At 56.6% G+C, this 19,961-nt stretch overlaps 1 protein-coding gene across 1 annotated transcript; it reads left to right on the top strand.

Moving 5' to 3' along the window:
• The first annotated feature begins 14,671 nt into the window (after positions 1-14,671).
• Positions 14,672-18,541, top strand: LOC142365255 (MOB kinase activator 3A-like). Its single transcript, XM_075445904.1, has 5 exons — positions 14,672-15,089; positions 17,045-17,247; positions 17,299-17,380; positions 17,759-17,999; positions 18,385-18,541. The coding sequence occupies exons 1-5, from the start codon at positions 14,672-14,674 to the stop codon at positions 18,539-18,541; spliced, it is 1,101 nt and encodes a 366-aa protein (XP_075302019.1).
• Positions 18,542-19,961: the final 1,420 nt, after the last annotated feature.

Here is a 19,961-nt window from a genome sequence, read left to right on the forward strand (position 1 = left end):
ACAGGGCAGTCGGTACCACAGAACGCAGCAGCACAGCACAGGGAACACGACAGAGAGCAGACAGGGCAGTGAATCCCACAGCGCAGCACACGCTGCACACCGCGCAGTGCACAGGAACGCAGCGCAGAAATCAGGAACATGAAATAAAACGAGGAGCTGACATGTGACTGCTAGTGACATGTGCTGTGACAGTTAACGAGTGTGTCCCATGTGACACAATTCCTTTAGAGGATGATGTTGGAGTAACACAGAGGTTTTTTTCTCCCCTCTCCCTGTTCCAGGTTTCCTCCAGTAATCGCAGTCTGATGCGACTCATCCGACGGAAGCTTGCCAGCAGCCGTCACTGTTCCTGTTTGTGGAGGTCAGTTTCTTGTGACAGGGCTGTCTGCTCCAGCGTTTCCTTTTCGGAAGCATCTGATGTTCAGCTGAAAGAGAAATCAGAAATCTTCAACTAAAATTCACACTTTTCTTTGTTCCTTCTGTTTGGGTTTATAGTCCTGGATCATTTATCAGCTGGGTAGGTCCTACGTGAAGTGCAGGAGCATGTGTGTAGGAACACGGTGGAAACCCTGGAGCAGTGATGGAGCTCTGGTTTCAGCAGCAATGGAGAGATGTGTCATGCCTGCACCCAGGTTTGAACCAGTGTCGTCGTAACTAAAGTTTTTGCATGTGTTACATGATGGATGTTACATGATGTCCTTCATCTGTTGTGGCTGCTTTAGTTCTTGACTCCATCAAAATCAACTGTAGTTCTGGAAGTTGCAAAATGTTCTCCTCTTCTTCTGTTATTTGGCGGTTATTCCAACCACCAAACAGCTCTGTGTGGCTGTGCTTTAGCTTTGCAATGTGCAACATTTATGTCAGGAGAGTTCCAGTAATTGCTAGAAATGCAACTGTGGTGTTTGGTTTGGTTGTTGCTTTTTTTTAGAGTATAAACTATTTCCTCAAAGTTTTAAAGGAGTTCATTGGCCAAAGTCACAAGGCATGATTGCACCTTGATTTCATTCAGTTTGTTCCAAGGGAAAGTACTGAAAAATGCTACAGAACCTCTTTCAGCTTCCCCCCCTCCCCACCCCGCTACTAAAGCTGCTGTTGCTCTTTCAGACAGAAGGGCTGTCATTTTCACAGGGTGTCTTTGTCAAGTTTGGCAAAAATCCCGTTCCCTGCTGTGCCACTCCTTACTGGGTCCTGTCTGTGTGCACACACGACTGCATTCAGTGAGCGGAATTACGGGAAGGAATTTGCAGCAGGCTGCTGTCGGCCATGGGCAGTGCTATGGAGTAGTTATTTCTGCAGTAGCCAAGTAGAGCTGTGAGGAACTGGGAAGCGTGCTGAGGTCTGACGTGCCTGGAGACGTTTGGTGATGTAGACGTAGCATGGGGTTCTTTCTTCCTTACAGCCTCTCATCTGTCTGTCTGTCTGTCCCAAGGGCTGGAGGCGTCAGTTAAACCCAGTGGCTTTCCACCACAGATGGTGAAAATCTCAGGAGTTAGACTTCGGTGGGTCCTGCTGGCGTGCAGGCACGGGCACTGGTCTGCCAAGATGATGTGACATCTTCAGAAGAGTTTGGTGTCTTTTCTCACTTTTGGAGTGTTGCCAAGTTACGCTCTTGGCTTCCTCATTCTGCTCTGATCTTCAGATAGCTGGTCCTGCTTTTGTCCCTCTCCTGGGTACCTTTCTAGAGAGCCATTCCAGAGGCCCGTGGTGTCTGAGCAGGGGCTGTGTCCCTTCGCGTGGTGCCTGTTGGCGAGGTGTCAGCTCACAGGGGCTGGTGGCTGTCACCCTCCTTGCTGTGTGAGGGACAGGGAGCAGATGGGAACCCGTGCTCTCAAGGCCTGCCTGGATGTGTGCTTGGCAGATGTGAGCAGATGGAGACGGCTGCTTTGTTAAGAAACAAGAGTACCTCTGAGATTTACTCAGATAAATGCTCAGCTGTTACGAAAGAAAGAAAAGGCTTCCAGAGGGTGGAAGGCAGGGTGTGGGGGGGGCGCCCCGTGGCATGCTGGGAGCTGTAGTCCTGGGGCCTGCCCTGGGGCAGGGGCTGCTGGGTGGCCATGTTGGTTCCCGGGGCATGCTGGGAGCTGTAGGCCTGGGGCAGGGGCTGCTGGGTGGCCATGTTGGTTCCCGGGGCATGCTGGGAGCTGTAGGCCCGGGGCAGGGGCTGCTGGGTGGCCATGTTGGTTCCCGGGGCATGCTGGGAGCTGTAGGCCCGGGTCAGGGGCTGCCGCCGGCCATGATGGTTCCCAGGGCATGCTGGGAGCTGTAGGCCTGGGGCAGGGGCTGCCGCCGGCCATGTTGGTGTGGCAGGGACAGGATCCATTCCAGGCCCCGGCTGAGGTGAGGGCTGGGGCTGCCCGTGAGGGGAGCGGGGCCCTGGGCCGGGCAGTGGGGGCTCTGCTGCCTGCTGGCCACGCGAGGGGGGCGGGGGGGAGCTCCCTGCTGGAGCTGGGTCCGGCCGGGGCAGCCCCGGGGGGGAGCCCAGAGCTGGGGAGGGGCAGGGGACGGAGACGGAGCCCCCGGGCACAGGCACCAGCGGGCTGTGGGCTGAGCAAGGGAAGGCAGAGCTGCTCCTCTGTGTGTTGCCTTTCCCTCTGCTCCCTTCTCCCCTCCCTGTCCCTCGGTGAGGCTGGTGTCCTTCCCTGGTGTCCTTCCCTGGTGAGGTGAGCTCCCAGCCCGGGCTGAGGGAGAGAGAAGAGGGGTGAGGGGAGAGGGGTCGCAGCCCTGAGTGTGCAAGTTTCATACAGACGCCCGGTTCTGAAGATACAGCATGTCTGTGGGTCAGCGTTACCTGAAGATTTTTTTTCCTGGTTGATTTGATGCAGCGTGGTACATTTTGGTGGGAACACGGGGATGATGTATCCGAAGTTGCTGAAAATGAGATGATCCTGGTCATAGGGTTTTTTTCTGTGCCTGGTCTGGGAGCATCATTCTGCATGTATTGCTAAATGTATATCTTCATTTCATTCCAACTGCAGTGTAAAATTGGAAATATTGTACCTGCAAAAGAATGGGAACAGCTGTCCTTGTTCACCAAGGTGAGCAGAGAAGTAGTGGAGAGCAGTTTGCAGGATCAGAACTTCAGCCTGCTGTGGGTGATAGACCCTCAGGTGGGTAAAGAGAAACCTCGCTTTTGGAAATACAACTCTTCCTATCATGGTATTTCTTTTGTTCGGTTGTGTTGGCAGTCAGACTCTAAACATGTGATTAAACTGTTAAAAATCAAGCTATTTAAGGATTCTTTACTGTCTTAAATCCCATTCCAAGCAGTGCACTCTGTTGCCCTGTGGATACTGCATTCTCATGAGTGACCTGACTGGAAGTTTTCCTTTCCTTTTCTAGTACAGGGATGCATTTATGAAGGCAAATCCAGGGTACAAGTGGTACCCCACAACAAACCACCATGTGACGGCTCAGACATCCCCTCTTGCAAACAGGAGAAATCCATGGGCTTTGCCTCAGACTCTGGGAGAGATTCACTAAGCCTGAGGAAAGAGACTACAAGGTGAAGAAATGCCCCAGCGTCACTTCAGCGTGGCAGGTGAGATTTCCACCCATGTTGCTCAAACACAGCAGCTTCAATTTGTTTGAGGATGCGGCGTTGGAATTGAACTGCAAGAGCGGTTTTCTCTACTGCACGTAGTACTGTAGTGCTGATACCTTTCATGTCCCAAATGCGGTTGCCAAGACTCGAGTTAAAACTCTGCATAACAACCTAAAATTTTCCTTAGTGCATGATTGTTTTGAAGAGCCAAGTCCAGATCTGTGGCATATCATAACGCACACCCTGTATTGGGTCCAGATTTGACTGAAGCTTATTTCAGGGCTATCTGCTGTTGAAGATTTTCATTTTCTAGTCAAAAGGGAAGACGCTGCTTAGAGTGATTCACAGATCCGGTAATAACCTAACAGTACAATGTATACTGTTAACCAGGTATCCTTTATTACAGCACCGGGCACATGGGGGATCTCTCCTCCAAACGTATGCGCCAAACACCCTTTAATTTCAGGTTAAATAGAACTACAATATGCATATTAATCGTTATATTTTCGAGAGCGTATGAATCTATTAAAATTCTCCTTTAGCACGTGTATTACAGCTTCCGGGTGGTCTCTTGTGCTCTTAGGTTGTTACTTCATCTCTTTCGGTAGTCTTCCTCATTTGCCCGTGAGTTACATCCGGGGCGCTGCGCATGCTCAGTTCCTTCTATCTCGTTGCAAAACTGCAAAGCTGCTTTTCGCTGGTTCTTGGTCACAGCTCCTGCTCTTGTCACTGTCTTGTCCTTGCTAAGTTTGCTAATCTATGAGGACAGCTTGCAACTTCCACACAGGTTCTTTGTTAAAACTAAAACTAGAAAATACCACTGCAGCTAGTTTGTTAAAGTTTCATGTTTCTTATTATTCCTTCTATCAAGAGGTGTTAAAGTTCTTGTGGATGAATGTACCACAGGCGAAAACTTTTTGTATTTAAATCAGTAGGACTGCTATTTAACTTCACTTAAAGAGTGCCCTGTTGTCTATTACATCTTGGAGGAGAAAACATAAAAAAAAAAATCAGATCTGTGACTAAGTGTTAGTGCAGTGCCTGAACGAATGAAAAGCAGGTCATCTCTCACTGGTATGCAAAGACAGCAGAACTGTTGCAGCCCTGACCTTGAAATACAGAGACATTGATATTAAATACTGGGACCTGAAGAACCTTGGCTTTTACATTGTCTTTTTACATCTCATTTTAGTTTGCTGCCACTCTTTTGTTTTGTTTGTCCCTTCACTTCCTTCATCCTCCTCCCTACCTAGATCTTGTTGAAGGCTAAGTTTTTGAAATCATTGCCTGTATTTGTAGGTATCGCTAGCTTTGCTTTAGATCTCTAGCTTTTTGCGTAGCCTTGCTATGTCTGTTTTAGTGTGGTGCCCTCAGTTTTTAGGTTTTGCCTTGACTTCCTTAATCTTCCTCCCTAGTTAAGTTTTCTTTCTAAGTCAAAGGGTTTCCAGAGTGGCCTTGCTTTCTACATTGTCTTTCTACGGCTGTTTTAGTTTGCTGCCATGGGTTATTAGTTTTGCCCTTTACTTCCTTAATCTTCCTCCCAATTTCAGTGTTCATATGAAGTCTGAGGATTTCATATATTGTTGTCTTCAAGAGTTTTGTGTCATTCCTTAGTACTTACCTGTATTGTTCTATGGGGTTTTATCCGCGGGGGGAAGGTGAGAGGCTGCGGAGTGGGGGGGTGGCGGCTGCGGTGGTTTCCCTGGGCCGCGCCCTGGCTGAGGCCTCCCCGTGCGCGAGGGGGGGTCGAGGCCTGCTGGGACAGCAAAGTCCTCATCGTGAGGGGAGAGGAACCTGTGTGGAGAGCTGGGGCTGCACTGGCCGCGCCGTGCCGTGTGGGCTGGGATCCCCGTGAGTTTGTTCCATCTCTTCCTCCCCCCACCCCTCCCCGGCCTTCTCCGGCTGCGCTGAGAAATGCCTTTGACGTGGGAAAAGCGTGGGCCGGAAGGTCAGCGCCCCCCCCCCCCCACCCTGAGGTTCAGCTTCCCCCCCCCGGGGTTCAGCCCCCCCCCCGGGGTTCAGCCCCCCCCTGAGATTCAGCACCCCCCCGTCTGTGAACTCCCAGGAGGAAGCGTCTCTGGTGTGGACTCTGGTCTAGCGAAAGGCAGGAGCCCCCTGCTCCTAGCCTGGAGCTGAAGAGCGGCCGCGCTTCCTCGATCTCCACCCCTGTTTTGTTTAAAACCTCTTCCCGGCCGGGCAGTCTGCTGCCAGGTTGCGGGACCAGGGAATTTCTGCCAGGTGAAGTAGGGTTTCCCCAGCCACCTGCTTGTCCCAGTCCCCGGGGCTTTGTCCTTGCGCTCTGCTTCCTTGCCGAGCTTCCGGCTCGCGTCCAGCTCTGTGTTTATCTGTCGTCGTTTCTTGGACTGTATATCCCATATTTTAGATTCGCTTTCTGTCTGAGTCACGCGCTCATGAAGTTATCGTGGGCAGGAGGGCGAACTGGTAACCTTTTAAAATTCCCGGAAAGGGAAGAGAGGAGCGCTCAGTGGTGCAGCAGTAAAAACAGGTGCTGTTGGTTTGCATGGAGAGGCCGAGTCGAGGTGCCGAGCAGGGAGCCGGTTCCTGGTGCCTGGCTCACCGTTTGGGATCCGGGATCACAGAATCCCAGCATGTCCAGGGGTTGGCAGGGCCGTCTGTGGGTCACTCAGCCCAGCCCCTGCCAAAGCAGGGTCACCCAGAGCAGGCTGCACAGCACCGCGTCCAGGCGGGGCTGGAATATCTCCAGAGAAGGAGACTCCACAGCCTCCCTGGGCAGCCTGTTCCAGGGCTCCGTCACCCTCAGAGTGAAAGGGATGTCCTTTTGGCCTCGGTACTTGGGACTGCGCAGCCAACTGTGCCATCGTCAGGGCTGGAAACGGGCGCTCCTGCCCGCTTGGCTGAGGCTTGGGGAGCCTGAAGCTTCCCTGGCATCCGGCGCGCAGTCCTCCTTCGGGACTCCGGCTGTCTCGCAGCACGGAGGCGGCTGGCCAGACGCTGCCTGGGCCAGGTTTGGCTCCAGCGTGGCCCTTTCGTTGGTGGGATGCGAAGTGCTTCTCGAGCTGGAACGGTGCAAGGTGGTCCCGTTTGTGGAGGCTGGGCGGTGCTGGCATGTGCCGTGTTTTGTGGCTCGTGCTCCACTGTAAAAGAGCCAGGGATCTCAGTGGCCACAGTACAAACGTTTCGCTTGTCGGCAGTGAAAGCGTGTGGGGTCGGAGAAGAGAGATTGCAAAACCTAACCAGTGCCACGCATGGCATGCGGATCTGGGAAAATAATTGCCCTCAACTTCTGAGTTTTAATTTCTTGTAAGACAGGAAAGTATTTTGTGATATTTGAGCCATAAATGCTGCTGTAAGTGGATCCCTAACCCGCTTTGCTGGAGGTTTAGGAGCTTATCTTTAGAAATGCCTAATATCCAGCTAATGTTTTCGGTAACAAGTGCACCTTAGGCTGTGTCTTTACCCTCCCTTTTCCAGGTGCCCCTGGGAGGCAGAGTTATCTGCGGCTCCTGCTCTGGTCCCCTGCTTCCCTCCCTCCGGAGCTGGTGTTGTGCTGAGAGTGCTGTTCTGCACCCGAAGAGATGGGCAAACTGTTGCTCCGAGTACAGAAAGCAGCCTGGGAGGAGCAAGGAGGAATGGAGACAGTGAAGGCCAGAAAAAAAAAAACACTTTTGCAAGTGTGCAAAGCCAGTGCAAAACAAATCCATGGCGCTGCAACAGCTTTGCCTTCCTCCAGAAGAGGCTGGGTGACATCCCTCGGTGCTTGGCTTCGGTGTTGTTGGGGCGGTTTGGGACGAGGCAGCGGTGGTGACGCTGCCAGATGTCGTCGCGTGCTGCTGGCGCAGGGCCATGCCGCCGCGGAACCGTCCTGCCGCGACTGCGCTGGGTGCTCGCCCTCGGCTGCGCGGGACCATGGGGCTGAGCTCCCGGTGTCGGTGGGCTTGGGTGCCAGCGGCTGCGGTCACTGGCTCCGAGCAAGCCCCGCGAACAGCAAACAAGCCAGAGCCATCCAAAACCTGTTTCGGTTTGAAGCAGGAGCTGAGTCAGGCCCATGACTGCACTGAAAGCCACTGTACATTTTTTTTCTTCACCTTAACTCCAGGCTTCTCCTGGGGCTGTGCCTGGACCTTTTTGCTTTCTTCTTCTTCTTCCTCCCGTCTTGTGATGTGGTTAATCTTGAGGTGATCTCTAGCTCCACATCAGTGGGCGCGTTCCTTGCCTGGAGACAAGCGAACGTGGTGGGTTACTGCCGTGTCTCCTTGTGGGCATCTGCTTCCGCCAAGAGACAACGCTGTTTTTCTTCCGAAGTCATAATGTTAACATGGGGACAAGAGGTGTCTGTCGGTGGGGTGAGACCTGCCATGGGAAGGGCTGGCCGTGGGGCCGGCTCATGCTTCGGCTCCGTCCCCAGGTGAAGGAGCTCGTAGCCCCGGCACCTCCTGCGATCGCAAACCTGTCGCCGCACTGTTAAAACACTGCCACTTGCTGCGGTCGTTTTACCAGCCCAAGGCAGAATTCATGCTCCAAACCGGTGTTACCTTGCTCTGGGGTGGGGGCAGATCCCAAAGTTAGAGTGGAAGAAACTGCTGTTGGTTCAAAAATATCCCTGCCAGGGAGGGTGATAACGTGGAGCCTGCAAAAGCAGGAGGAAACGTGTAGCTGGGAGCTCGGGCTTGAGGAATGTCACCCTGCCCCTTTCGAGCCCTGCGGTGGGGACAGAGCCAGGCTGGAGGAGAGCGAAGGGCCTTCCCGAAGGAGCCGGCTGCGAAACACGGCCCCTCAGACCTCGGAAGGAGAGTGCTGCTCGCAGCATGCCGTCAGCTGCCCACGGCCTGTGGTTTATCCTAGAAATGTGCGTCTGTGCAGTTAACTTTTCTCCTGGAGTCGTGACCCGGCTTGTCCACATAACGCAGCGTCCACAGAGCCTGCAGCGGGTTAGCTCTGTCACCGCACGCAGCCGGCATCCCGGCATGGAGGTGGGAGCGGTGGAAACCTGCCACGGCTGCCACAGCGCTGACATTGCGACGGATGCAGATGTCACATAAGAGGCAAGACAAGATGGCCTTCCAACCGGCGATGCTCAGGGCTCTGGTAGCTGCTCCTGCTATGCTGCCGTCGTTGCTAGGCTTTCGAATGGAGGCTTTTAAGTTGCAGCATCTGCGGTCTGGCCTTCCCCTTTTGGGGAATGAAAGTAGGAGGGGTGACCTTTTGCAAAAGTTACTTTCTCGTGCGGTTTTTCCACCCTCGGTGGCTGTGAGGAGGATGCCTGGAAGGGGACAGCCATTCTGGAACTGCAGTTTTCTGGTGTGCGCAGTTTGAAGGCAGTTCTGCCTTCCCTCTGTCCGGCCAGAATCACAGAGTGCTGGGGGTCGGAAGGGCCCTCTGTGGGTCACCCAGCCCAACCCCCTGCTGAAGCAGGGTCACCCAGAGCAGGCTGCACAGCACCGCGTCCAGACAGGGCTTGAATATCTCCAGAGAAGGAGACTCCACAGCCTCCCTGGGCAGCCTGGGCCAGGGCTCCGTCACCCTCAGAGGGAAGAAGTTCTTCCTTGGGTTTAGCTGGAACTTCCTCTGCTTCAGTTTGTGCCCGTTGCCCCTTGTCCTGTCGCTGGGCACCACTGAACAGAGTCTGGCCCCGTCCTCCTGACACCCAGCCTGCAGATATTTAGAGGCATTTCTAAGGTCCCCTCGCAACCTTCTCTTCTCCAGGCTGAACAAGCCCAGCTCCCTCAGCCTTTACTCGTAGGAGAGATGCTCCAGTCCCCTCATCATCCTCGTAGCCCTGCGCTGGACTCTCTCCAGTAGCTCCTCATCTTTCTTGAACTGGGAAGCCCAGAGCTGGACACAGTACTCCCAGGAGTGCTCCTTCCTGTGCCCGCCTCCGTCAGCACCCGCTTACGAACCCTGCAACCTCCCTCCTGTCGTCGCCGCGGGGTCTGGATTGCAACCCTGAGCTTGGTCAATGGCATGCTCATAGCTGTCAGAAAATGGTGGCCTGGGCTTCGCACTGGACACGGCAGTGGCTGGCAGCAGGCAGCTGCCCGATGGGCTCTGCCAGAGCCGCTTGCATCGTGTGGGTCTTCTCCCAGCGCAGTGACTTCATTTAATTAATGACTGAATTTCACAGGGCTTTTCCCTTTATTAGATAAACTAACTTGACTTTAAAATTGGTCTGAATGCGTGGCCTTTCAGGGGTGAAAGAATATACCAGTTGACGCCCAGCAGAACTATTTTTGGGTCTTTTATTATGCTGTTTCCTTTTCTTTTGCGTGTGTGGCGATGCGGCTGGGCTCGGCGTTTGCAAGGCGTAGAGGCGTGTGAAAGGCCTGTCCCGCTCCTCAGCGAGCCGCATGCCACGAAACGCCGGGGAGACGCCGTGTGCCCCGTGTCGGCGGACTTTCTGACCTGGGAATTTCCACGTTGTGCAGTAGATTGAATACACGGGGGGGACAGCGATCAGCGGGACTTTCTTAAAACTTTGTGGTGAAATACAAAGGGCTCTCTGTTTGGCTAAGCCTTAGGAATTCAACATTTGAAATGTGTGTTTCTGAACGGCTCTGCAAAGTTCGATGCGAAGGCTGCTACTAAAAGCAGTTTCCGAAAGAAAAATGCAGATATCGTCCCGCGGAGCGACAGAATAAAGAACGTGCTGCTCATTGCTCACCCACCCTGGGGCCTCGCTCCGCTCCTTTGGCTCTGGAGTAGCGTCAGCGAGCGCGGAGGAGAACCGGGGAAGGGCGATGGTGGAGGTGCACCGGGCTGCTGGGCAGCTGCTCTCCTGTGCAGCAGCGTGGGGCCATCTCGGAAGGAGAAAGCACGGCTGTGGCCTGGATCCGCTCCACTCTCGGCACACCAAAATGCAGTTCCCATCTAGGGTTTTACAACTGAAAGCCATCGCCTCAGCGACGGCACTGGTGGTGAGTAAGGATGCTGAAAACCGTGCGAGGGGAAGGCAGGGGTTCGCTGCTCCCCGCTCGCTTCCAGGGAGCCATGGGGACAGGGTGACAGGCACGGGCTCGTCACCGAAGGGCTGCCGCTAGCCGCAGCCGCAGAGGGAGCTGGGCTGGGCTCGATGGGAACGCTGAGCAGCCATCCCGTGTTGGCACCGTCTCGCAGGACGGCAGCGCGTCTTCCCGAAAAGGAAACGAGAGCCATCGATCATTTTGAGAAACACCTCGCTCGCTGGGGTTTGCCGCAGGGCTTTCACAGCAGCGAGGCAGTGGGACACGAGCCGCCCCGGAGCTGGGGTCACCGGGGGGAAGTGGCCGTGCGTCTGAGCCCCCCCGGCCGGCGGGAGCCTTCCGGCTGCAGCCGCGCAAGAAACGGGACCTTTTTTTCCCCCTCCTCTTTTGAAAAAGGAAGCTCTTTGCCTCAGCGCCTACGAGCGCTCGTAGGAGTTGCAGAGGCGGGTGAGCAGCTGCAGGAGTCATCTGCCGAGGCCAGAAACGCAGGTAGGAGCTTGCTGCTGTGCCGGGTTGGGGATTTCCCCCCCCCCCAGTGTTGTCAAACCCCTGCTCGGTGCTAGCGGGGAGCGCTGGGTGTTGCTGGGAGCAGTCGTGGGACTCTGAAGAGGGTTTTGGCTGTTCTGCCGCTGCGGGGAGGGTAGGATCCAACAGGAATGCTGCTCACACCCGGAAAGCCTCGGGACGCCGCGGCAGGCTCCGAGGGGAGTTGGTTCCCCGGGGTGCGGGGGGAGGTGAGTGTCTCTCCTTTGCTCATACCCGCTCTGAGCGGTGTGTAGAAGTAACCAGGAGCTGGGGAAGCAACCGGGCTTTGCCCGGAGCCTGGTGTTAAAGTCAGGCAGCGCTGCGTGATCCGCCGTTCCCGGCGAGGGAAGAGGGATGGCGGAGCCCTGCCCTGGCTTGCCACCAGCAGAGACCAGTGCTGGGACTGGAGCTGTGAGACAGGGAGTGAGGGGAGAGCAGGAGCTTTCGGGCAGGGCAGGGAGGGCCAGGCCTCAGCAGCCCTGCCCGGGCAGGCAAGTCGCCTCCTGAACCCGCACCATGCCGAGCCGCTCCCCTCGCGTCCTTGGGAATAACAGAGCAGCTGGAGGTTTGTCCGTGCTCCGGACAGCCTGCCGCGGCGTGGGGCTTTCCGCGGCGGTTGTGGATCTCGGAGGGGTGGCCAAGGTCCTCTCGGAGCACCACTGACTGCTGTAATCTTGGCTGGCTGCGAACGAGGAATAAGCAATATGTCCTGCACATCTGCTTGGGGAGGATTTTTTTTTTTTTCCCCTCACCTTTGAAGCTTGCGAATACCGTCCGGGTGCGTTGCACGTCCCATTCTCTAGTGGTTCCCAGCCAGTCCTTTCTGTCCTGCGTGAAGGCCGTGTCTCAGTGCTGCCCGCGCTGTGACTCCTGCCCGCGGAAGTAGGTGTTGTACGTGTGAGATCATCTTCGAGCAATGTCAGGGATGCTTTTGGTCTCTCTGCCTTTTTCCCTAGGGCTAAATGTTTCTTTCAGCTCAGTTGCAGTCAAAGACCGTAACTAAATAGGCTGCATCTGCTTGGGGTCTTAGCTACTCGTTTTGCTAATGCCTTCAGACGGATGCTGCTGTGTCAGGCTCCCCACTTCTCAGAAATGAGCTCTCCGTAGGAAGAGGAAGTCTGTCTGTAGGACGGGTACTGCCTTGATGCCACAGGAGCCATATTAAAAGCCTCCTCACCCTGCTCAGGTGACCGTTTCTTCTGGAAAATGGTCAGTGTTCGCTTCTTGATGCACGTGACCAAGCCCAGGGGATGTTTGGGGTTTTTTTCCCTGCAGTTTTGCCATTCCGTGTCACCCCCCCCTCATCTCTGTGCTGGGCCCTGCAGCCGCAGCCTGACCCCAGCTCAAGAACTCGTCCTTGTCCCGTGGCAGGGCCGGTGCCTGGCTGCAGTCTTGGGCCAGCTCGGATGCGAGCGGAGTTGCTGGAATTGGACAGATCTTACATAAGCAGGAAGAGAGTCGTACCGCGCCGAGGATGCTGCCAGTCCTCCGGGAGCCGTGTGGAGGGTGACGCTCATGCTGCTTTATGGTTGGTTTGTTTTAAAGGACATTTCTTTCTCCATCTCCAGCGTAAGGAAATGACTGCGTGCAAATGCATCCCCGGGACTGATTTCCTGCTGGGGATCTCGGCAGGCTAGGCACCTGCTGTCCACATTGTTGGTGGCTTGGAGCCGGTCCTGCCTCGGCTCCAGACGTGGCACCGCGCTGAGCGGGCGCAGTCCCCGGGTGCCTCCGCCTCAGTGTTTTGCTGCAGGATGTGGTCAGGCTGTGACACAGCTCTCAGTAACCAAAGCTGCTGCCTCATGCCCAGATGTCCCCCCGCGCCATTCGCTACTTCCCCTAACCGCGCCTGTGCTGTGGTCACACACCTCCTAAGGACACGTTTTCGGCGGTTTTCTTCTTTTCGACTCTCACTCGGGGTCGCAGCAGCTGTTTTAGCGTGTGTGGTGAAAGCACACGTGCCGTGAATTCACCTTGCAGCCCAGAGTGGTTCTCGCTGAGCCGCGTTAAAATCGGGTTTTGGTTTCTCCCGACGCGTGTCGTGGCCCGTGTTGCAGCAGAAGTTTGGATCTCTGCTGTTACAGAGGTTACTGAGCCTGTTCCCGCAGGAAAAGCAGCGCTGGGAAATGTTGAGCCTGCTCTTAGTGGGACAAACTGAAGTGGTTTGGGTTTTCTTCCTTGCCATAATTAAATAAGAAAAACAAGAGGCTTTGGTTTAAATCTAATCTTTCTCCAGAGAAAAAGTGCTGATTAGCACACTGCAGCATCTGTCGGAGATGGGCTGAGCTGCGGCGAAGGTGGTCTTGACCTTGAATTTGGGATTTTCCTGCCAACATTTGAGGGCACAGATTACCTGTTTGAACAACACTGTGGCTTCATGTAAACCTAAGCAGATCTCTGCTTGGTGACAGGGAGTTGTTTGCCAGCTTCCTTACAAAGTTATGGAAACTCTTTATTTGCCCGATTGGGTAAGGCATCAGCTGTAGTTAATTTCTGTGACTTGATTTGTTTCTCTATCCAGCACATGTAAAATAATATTTTTGGTACACATTCTGCCCTAAGCTTCCATCAAAGAGCAGCTCGACACGAATTATACGAGGGGATGGATGTGGGAACAAAGGAGGTATAATTAGCTACAGATAAACAGAGCTGTGCTGCTTGTCAGCATCCTTTCAGATCTTAACCTGTGTCTCACCCTCTTGGAGCTAATTCTTTGCCACAGACTGGAAGAGGAAGGTGAGCTTTCCCTGGTCTTCCAGCTTTCAACCAGCCTTGAAGTCAGCTAAGCTGAAGTGAAAAATATGTTTATGGTCTGTCTACACCTGCAGAAGAGGCTGTGGCTGCGCTGAGAGCTGGTGTTATTTCAGGATACTCTCTTTCCGGGTGCCTGAGCTGCGACTTCTTCTTCTTCTTCTTGTTCCCCTCCACCCTTTCGTGCCCAGTTGCCAGTGCTACGGCAGCGCGCAGCCCCTGCTCGCCCGGCGCTTTCGTTGGTGTGCAGCTGGCCGCGGATCTGAGCTTTGCTGGAGGTTGGTCGTAGCCTCACCTTCTTGGCAGGCTGATTTGCAAAGAGGTGGGGGGGAAGCGGAGGTGAAAAATCTGACCCAGGTAAAACCCAACTTGTAACTCTTTGGTGTGTCGGAGCTGAATGGGGGGGGTCTCCTTGTTTCTGTGGGGTTTGGGTCTCAGCGTGCTGATGTCAGGGTGAGCGGCAGAGATCGCCTGCAGAGGTCACGCTGGGGAGGACTGCGCCCCGACGTCTCGCTCTGCCCCTTCCCGTCGCGCCTCTTCCCTCTGGGGCTGGCCCCTCCGGTCCCACGCTGCGCGAGGGAGGCCTTCCAGGGGCGACTCTTCGTTCCAATCCGCCGCAAGCTGGGCTGCGAAGAGGAGGGGGAGGAAGGAAAGATGGTGTCGGCTTAGCCTGCTGCTCGGATCTGGGGGAAGGGCCCAGATGGTATCCCAGATCTCTTCCTATGGGATTTAGGCAAGGTTTCCTGTTGAGAGAGCTGCTTCTAATGGCTGCCCTTCTGTGCTGCCTTGCAGATCGGGACCAGATGAGCAGAGGGAGGTTTCTGTGAAGATCAGAGCCCCAGGAAGTGGCCCAGCAGCACCGCGTCTCCGGCTGTCATCGCTACAGACCTGGAAAAGCAAGAAGAAGAGAAGCAAAATGTCCCACGCTTTAAAGCAAGTGTTCAATAAAGACAAAACCTTCCAGCCCAAGTGCAAGTTTGAGCCGGGGACTCAGCTGTTCGAGCTGCACAAGAAGGCTCAGGCCTCGCAAAACGCTGGCCTGGACTTGAAAGTGGCCATCCAGCTGCCGCCGGGAGAGGAGCCGAAAGACTGGGTGGCCGTGCATGTGGTGGACTTCTTCAACCGCATCAACCTGATCTACGGCACCATCAGTGACTATTGCACAGAGCAGTCCTGCCCCGTCATGTCGGGGGGCCCAAAGTACGAGTACCAATGGCAGGACGAGCATGAGTACCGAAAACCCACGGCCCTGTCTGCTCCCCAGTACATGAACCTCCTGATGGACTGGATTGAGGTACAGATCAACAACGAGGACATCTTTCCCACGAATGTTGGTGAGTTTGGGCTGGGGGGGGGAAAGGGGCTGGTGCAGAGTCTTCTGCTTTGAGCTCTTGGGTCCCGTTCCTGGTCCGGGAGATGCTGTTGCACAGGTCACCCACAGAATCAGAGAATGATGGGGGTTGGCAGGGCCCTCTGTGGGTCACCCAGCCCAACCCCCTGCCGAAGCAGGGTCACCCAGAGCAGGCTGCACAGCACCGCGACCAGGCAGGTCTTGAATATCTCCAGAGAAGGAGACTCCACAGCCTCCCTGGGCAGCCTGGGCCAGGGCTCCGTCACCCTCAGAGGGAAGAAGTTCTTCCTCGGGTTCTTCCGCTGCTACCTGAGTAGCAGAGCTAGTTCCTTCGTGCTGCGCAGAGGCTGGCGGCATAGTAAGATCTTCCAAGCACTTGAGAAACTTCAGAGCTCTTGTGGAGTGCTAAAATACCCCGAGCTGTGCCAGATCCCGTGTGGAGTCCTGGATCCCTCGAGGAAAGCCGAGCTGAGCCTAGGCAGCGAAAACAAGAGGCTGCTCTTGGAGAAGTCGGTCTCTGACATGACTCTTGCGTCGTTCATGCTGGACATGGTCTCCTGACGGACGGCTCTTTCGGAGCTGATTGCTAGCTTGGGTTCGAGGCACGTGCTCATCGTCGGCCTGGTGATGGTGGACGCGTTGCCATAATTAGCCTCTTTATTATTAGAGGCTGGCGTTAGCTGACTCTGCCCTTTCTAGCTCGGGGCTTCCTGGCGTGCCCTCGGCTGTTTGTTGCAGCGGGGTGGGATGCTGACATGTGCGGGGAGGGAGGGGCAGGGTTTGACCTGTTGCCAGGGTGATGGAAAGGAGAATTTGGCCAAAGACACCTAAATCTGCATATCCAGACGCAGTTTCGTGTACTGGCTTCGGGACAAGGATTGTTGGCTTTTTTGTTTATTTTGTGCTGAGTAAGACATGAGAACTCAGTGTCTAACGCGTGAGGTAAATATGATTGATCCCATCCAGAGCTTTCATCTTCTGGGACACCAAAGACAAGAGGCAGCAGAGCTCCCTCCCTCCTGCCCCGGTGTTCATCCCGTCGGAGCTCTGATGGGAAGAGGTTGGCCTCTGACAGGGACACGTCTGCCGCCTCTGCCACACCAGCGTCCTTTAACACCAGGCTCTGCCAGAACGCTGCTGAAACCCGGCGTGAGCGGGCAGAGCGGGGAGCTGGGCCGTAAAGAGCCGGTCCTTCAGACAGCCGCAGCGCTGCAGTCCTCCCCACCTGTTCCTCCGGTCGCCCGAACGGCTGCTGCCTGGCTTTGGCGTTGCTGTTTCCAGCTCTGCTTTTACCAGATTCCTCGCCCTTGAGGCTGACTGAAGCGCTGCAGTTCTTGCAAAGCGCTGAAAGGGTCGAACTAATCCCCGCTCCTCCAGAAGCAACCTGTGTGGACTTTAAAGTGTAATATTCTGCGGAGATGGGCAGTTGGCCAGGCCACTCCGCTGCAGGGCCCTGGCTACGCAGATCCTGAAGTGCTGCCACCTTTAAAGGGGACCTTAAAGTCTTTAATTCTTAACCAAAGAGCTAAAGACAGACCAAAATACAAGATAACTGTGAGGAGTGAACAGCACCGAGTCTTGCTTTTGGGAAGTTGCTGCTGGAGTGGAACTCGGTCGTGTCTGGTGTTTGTGTAAACACGATGAGTGGGAGTAGAAGAGAGCTCTGTCAGACTGCAGCAGCTGCTGGGAATCTCCGAGGCTGGTCTCTTGCTTTCGGTCACTGGCAGCAATCGATGGCGTACAGCGCTCCGTCGCTTAAGAAATCTGTGCTTTGAAAAATCTGATCCCAATGGAAGGGAAGAAGGAAAGGGGAACTGGGAATTACCAGGGACAGAAGCCCTCTGGCCTCAATCTGTCAGTTTTATCAATTTATTTTAGCCCCGAGGAACTGGTTTTGACTTGGCTGAAGGTTTCTCGTGGTCGTGCCTCCCCTCCCAGGTACTCTCTTCCCCAAGAACCTCCTCCCGGTGGTGAAGAAGATCCTGTCCAGGCTGTTCCGGGTCTTTGTCCACGTCTACCTCCACCATTTTGACAGGATCACCCAGACGGGGTCAGAAGCCCACGTCAACACCTGCTACAAGCACTTTTACTACTTCGTGAAAGAGTTCAGTCTCATAGACACCAAGGAGCTGGAACCGCTGGTGAGTGGCTGCCTGGGCTTGGGGCACACGTTGGTCTGTCGGGGTCCGCAGCCAGTGGGGTGGGCTGGGGCTGGAGGGGTCGCAGAGGTCTCTGGAGCCTCCTCGAAACCAGTTCCCCAAACTCAGGCCATCGGTTGGCCTCGCGGTTTTACTGTCGGGGAACTGGGAGTGGGGACGCGCGAGCGCAGCTGAGCCGGGGCCGGTTGGGCTCCAGCACCCTAGAGACGTGGCATGGACCCCCCCTCCGGAGGGGCCGCGGGCTGCGCTTCCGCTCCCTGGGAGGTGCTACCTCGTCCCGTCCTCGTCCCCCCTCGCACCTTTGGGGCAGGGGGTGGCACAGGACAGGTCCCCGCGCAGCCCTGCCCTCACGCTCGGCTCCCCCCGACCTTGGCAGCCCTGTGGCCGCCTGCTCCTCCGTCCCTCGTCCCTGAGCGGGCAGCAGGCAGCTTTCCGGATTCCCCTTCAGAGCAGCCCCCCAGCCCCGAGCTGCTGCCCGCCTCCCCCTGGGCAGGGAGCGGGGCCTTGGGTTTCCCCCACTCTGGTTTTGGGCTCTGGGGCTTCGTGGAGGGGGTGACAGTGGATGTTGGGACAAGAGGACGGTCACTGGCACGGCACGCGCTCCCCTCTCCCTCGTGCGGCGTGGCCAGGCCAGCGGCCAGCGGCTCCCCGGGCCGTGCCGGGAACCAGGCTGGACCCGGCAGATCTGGGAAGGCGTCGGAGTGGGGAGTGCGTCCACTCCCGGAGGCTCGCAGGTGATACCAGAGGGCGTCCGCTGCTCTGTGCCCCACACTGTCACAGAATCACAGAATCACAGAATCACAGAATAGTAGGGGTTGGAAGGGACCTCTGTGGGTCATCTAGTCCAACCCCCCCGCCGAAGCAGGGTCACCTACAGCAGGCTGCACAGGACCTTGTCCAGGCGGGTCTTGAATATCTCCAGAGAAAGAGATTCCACAACCTCCCTGGGCAGCCTGTTCCAGTGCTCCGTCACCCTCAGAGAGAAGAAGTTCCTCCTCATGTTCAGACGGAACTTCCTGTGCCTCAGTTTGTGCCCATTGCCCCTTGTCCTGTCACTGGGCACCACTGAAAAGAGCTTGGCCCCATCCTCCTGACACCCACCCACTCTGTCCTCAACAGAGGGGACAGTCCCTCGCTGCCTCGCCTTACCCAAGCGCTTGACCAGTGGCGGCGTAAAAAAAGGGGCCCTTGGGTTCATTTCTGCCCCCTGCGAAGCCGAGAGGGTGCCAGGATGCGGCCACCGGCCCCCAGCGTCTCACAGCACGGGGGTGGATGAGCCCCCGCCGCGGCTCCGATGCCCTGTGCGGGCAGCGAGGGCGCAGGGGGGAGATTTATGGGGGTTTGGGACTTTTTCTGATCCTTCTGGGAAACCAGGCACTGCGCCAGCCTGGACCCCCCCTCCCAGCGTGTCCCCCCACTCCCGGGGCGCCCGCAGCTAGCCGGCCGCAGCGCGTCGGGGATGCTCTTGCAGCTTTCGCCCCTTCACGGGGAATCTGGAGGATGGAGAGGGGCAAAAAAGAGCCCAGGGTGTTTAAAAGCCGCCTGGAAATGCTTCTCCTATCTTCTGCTGGCGAGCAAGGTGGGACCGCTGCTGCGGCACAGCGCAAGCCCCCTCACCCCAAGCACCCTGAAAGAGCAGCTCCCGGAGCTCCTGGCCCGTGTGGCGTCTTCCGTCAGCGACTCGCCCCGTCTTCCCCGCGGACGCCTGCGTCGAGGCCCCGCTCAGCCCCACCATCGCCAGCTCCTCGCGCCCCGGGTCTTGGCTGGTGCAGAGCAGTGCAGCCGGGGCCGGCCGTGTCCCCGCGGGGCTGGGGGATGCTCCCCACTGTGCCGGCGTCTCCCCTCAAAGGTGTTTTGGGGGTGAAACCATCCTGTGCCATGTTTGTGCCCTCCCTCGGGGCCACGCTACCCAGCTGCTTTGGCTGCGGGGTTACGGCTGCTCCCTAACCCCAAGGCACCCGTATGGGGAAACTGAGGCACAGCATCATGCTCCCTGCCCCGTGCGTGGCCGCCCTTCCTTGGGCAGCTCTGCTGCGGGGGGCCCTGGGCGTAGGGGGAGGCAGCCCCAAAATACGAGAAACTCAAGCGGGGTTTGGGGACCGGGGCCACGTCCCTGGGGAGAAACCCATGGCGGGGGGGAGGAGTGCTGGGATTTGGGGGTGCACCGGCACCCTGGGGCTCTGTGCCCACAGCAGGAGCTGGGCTGGGGGCTGCCCGGACTCCCCCAGTGGCGTTGGGGCCAGGACGGAGGCTGGGGGACGTGCCGGCGCGTGAACGGGCATGGCCATGTGGCCACGCGTGCCTCGGAAGTGTGCGTGTCCCCTGCATCCCCCGTGTCCCCCATGACCCCCGTGTCCCCCGTGTCCCCATCCCACCCCAGCAGCAGACTCAGCGCCGGGAGAGCCAAACCCCGGAGTTTCTCCCAAGCAGGAAATTCCAGGTTTTTTGCAGGATTTTTCCCGGCCTCCTGCTTCCCGGGGAGCCGAGCGGGTCCTCCCGGTGCCGGAGAAATCATACGTGGAACAAGGATTGATTTTCTGTTTTTCCCCTTGCGAACGGGAGAAGCGGGGCAGGGAGGGGGAGACCAGCGCGTCCGCCGTCCTGCACGGAAGCGGGGGTCCCAGCGCCGGGGCAGGCCGTGCCCCCCTCGGAGGGGAAGCGAGTGGGCGGGGGGGGGCCATGCTGGCCCCCAGACC

Source organism: Opisthocomus hoazin, chromosome 34, assembly GCF_030867145.1.
Source record: "Opisthocomus hoazin isolate bOpiHoa1 chromosome 34, bOpiHoa1.hap1, whole genome shotgun sequence".
NCBI classification, from domain to species: Eukaryota; Metazoa; Chordata; class Aves; order Opisthocomiformes; family Opisthocomidae; genus Opisthocomus; species Opisthocomus hoazin.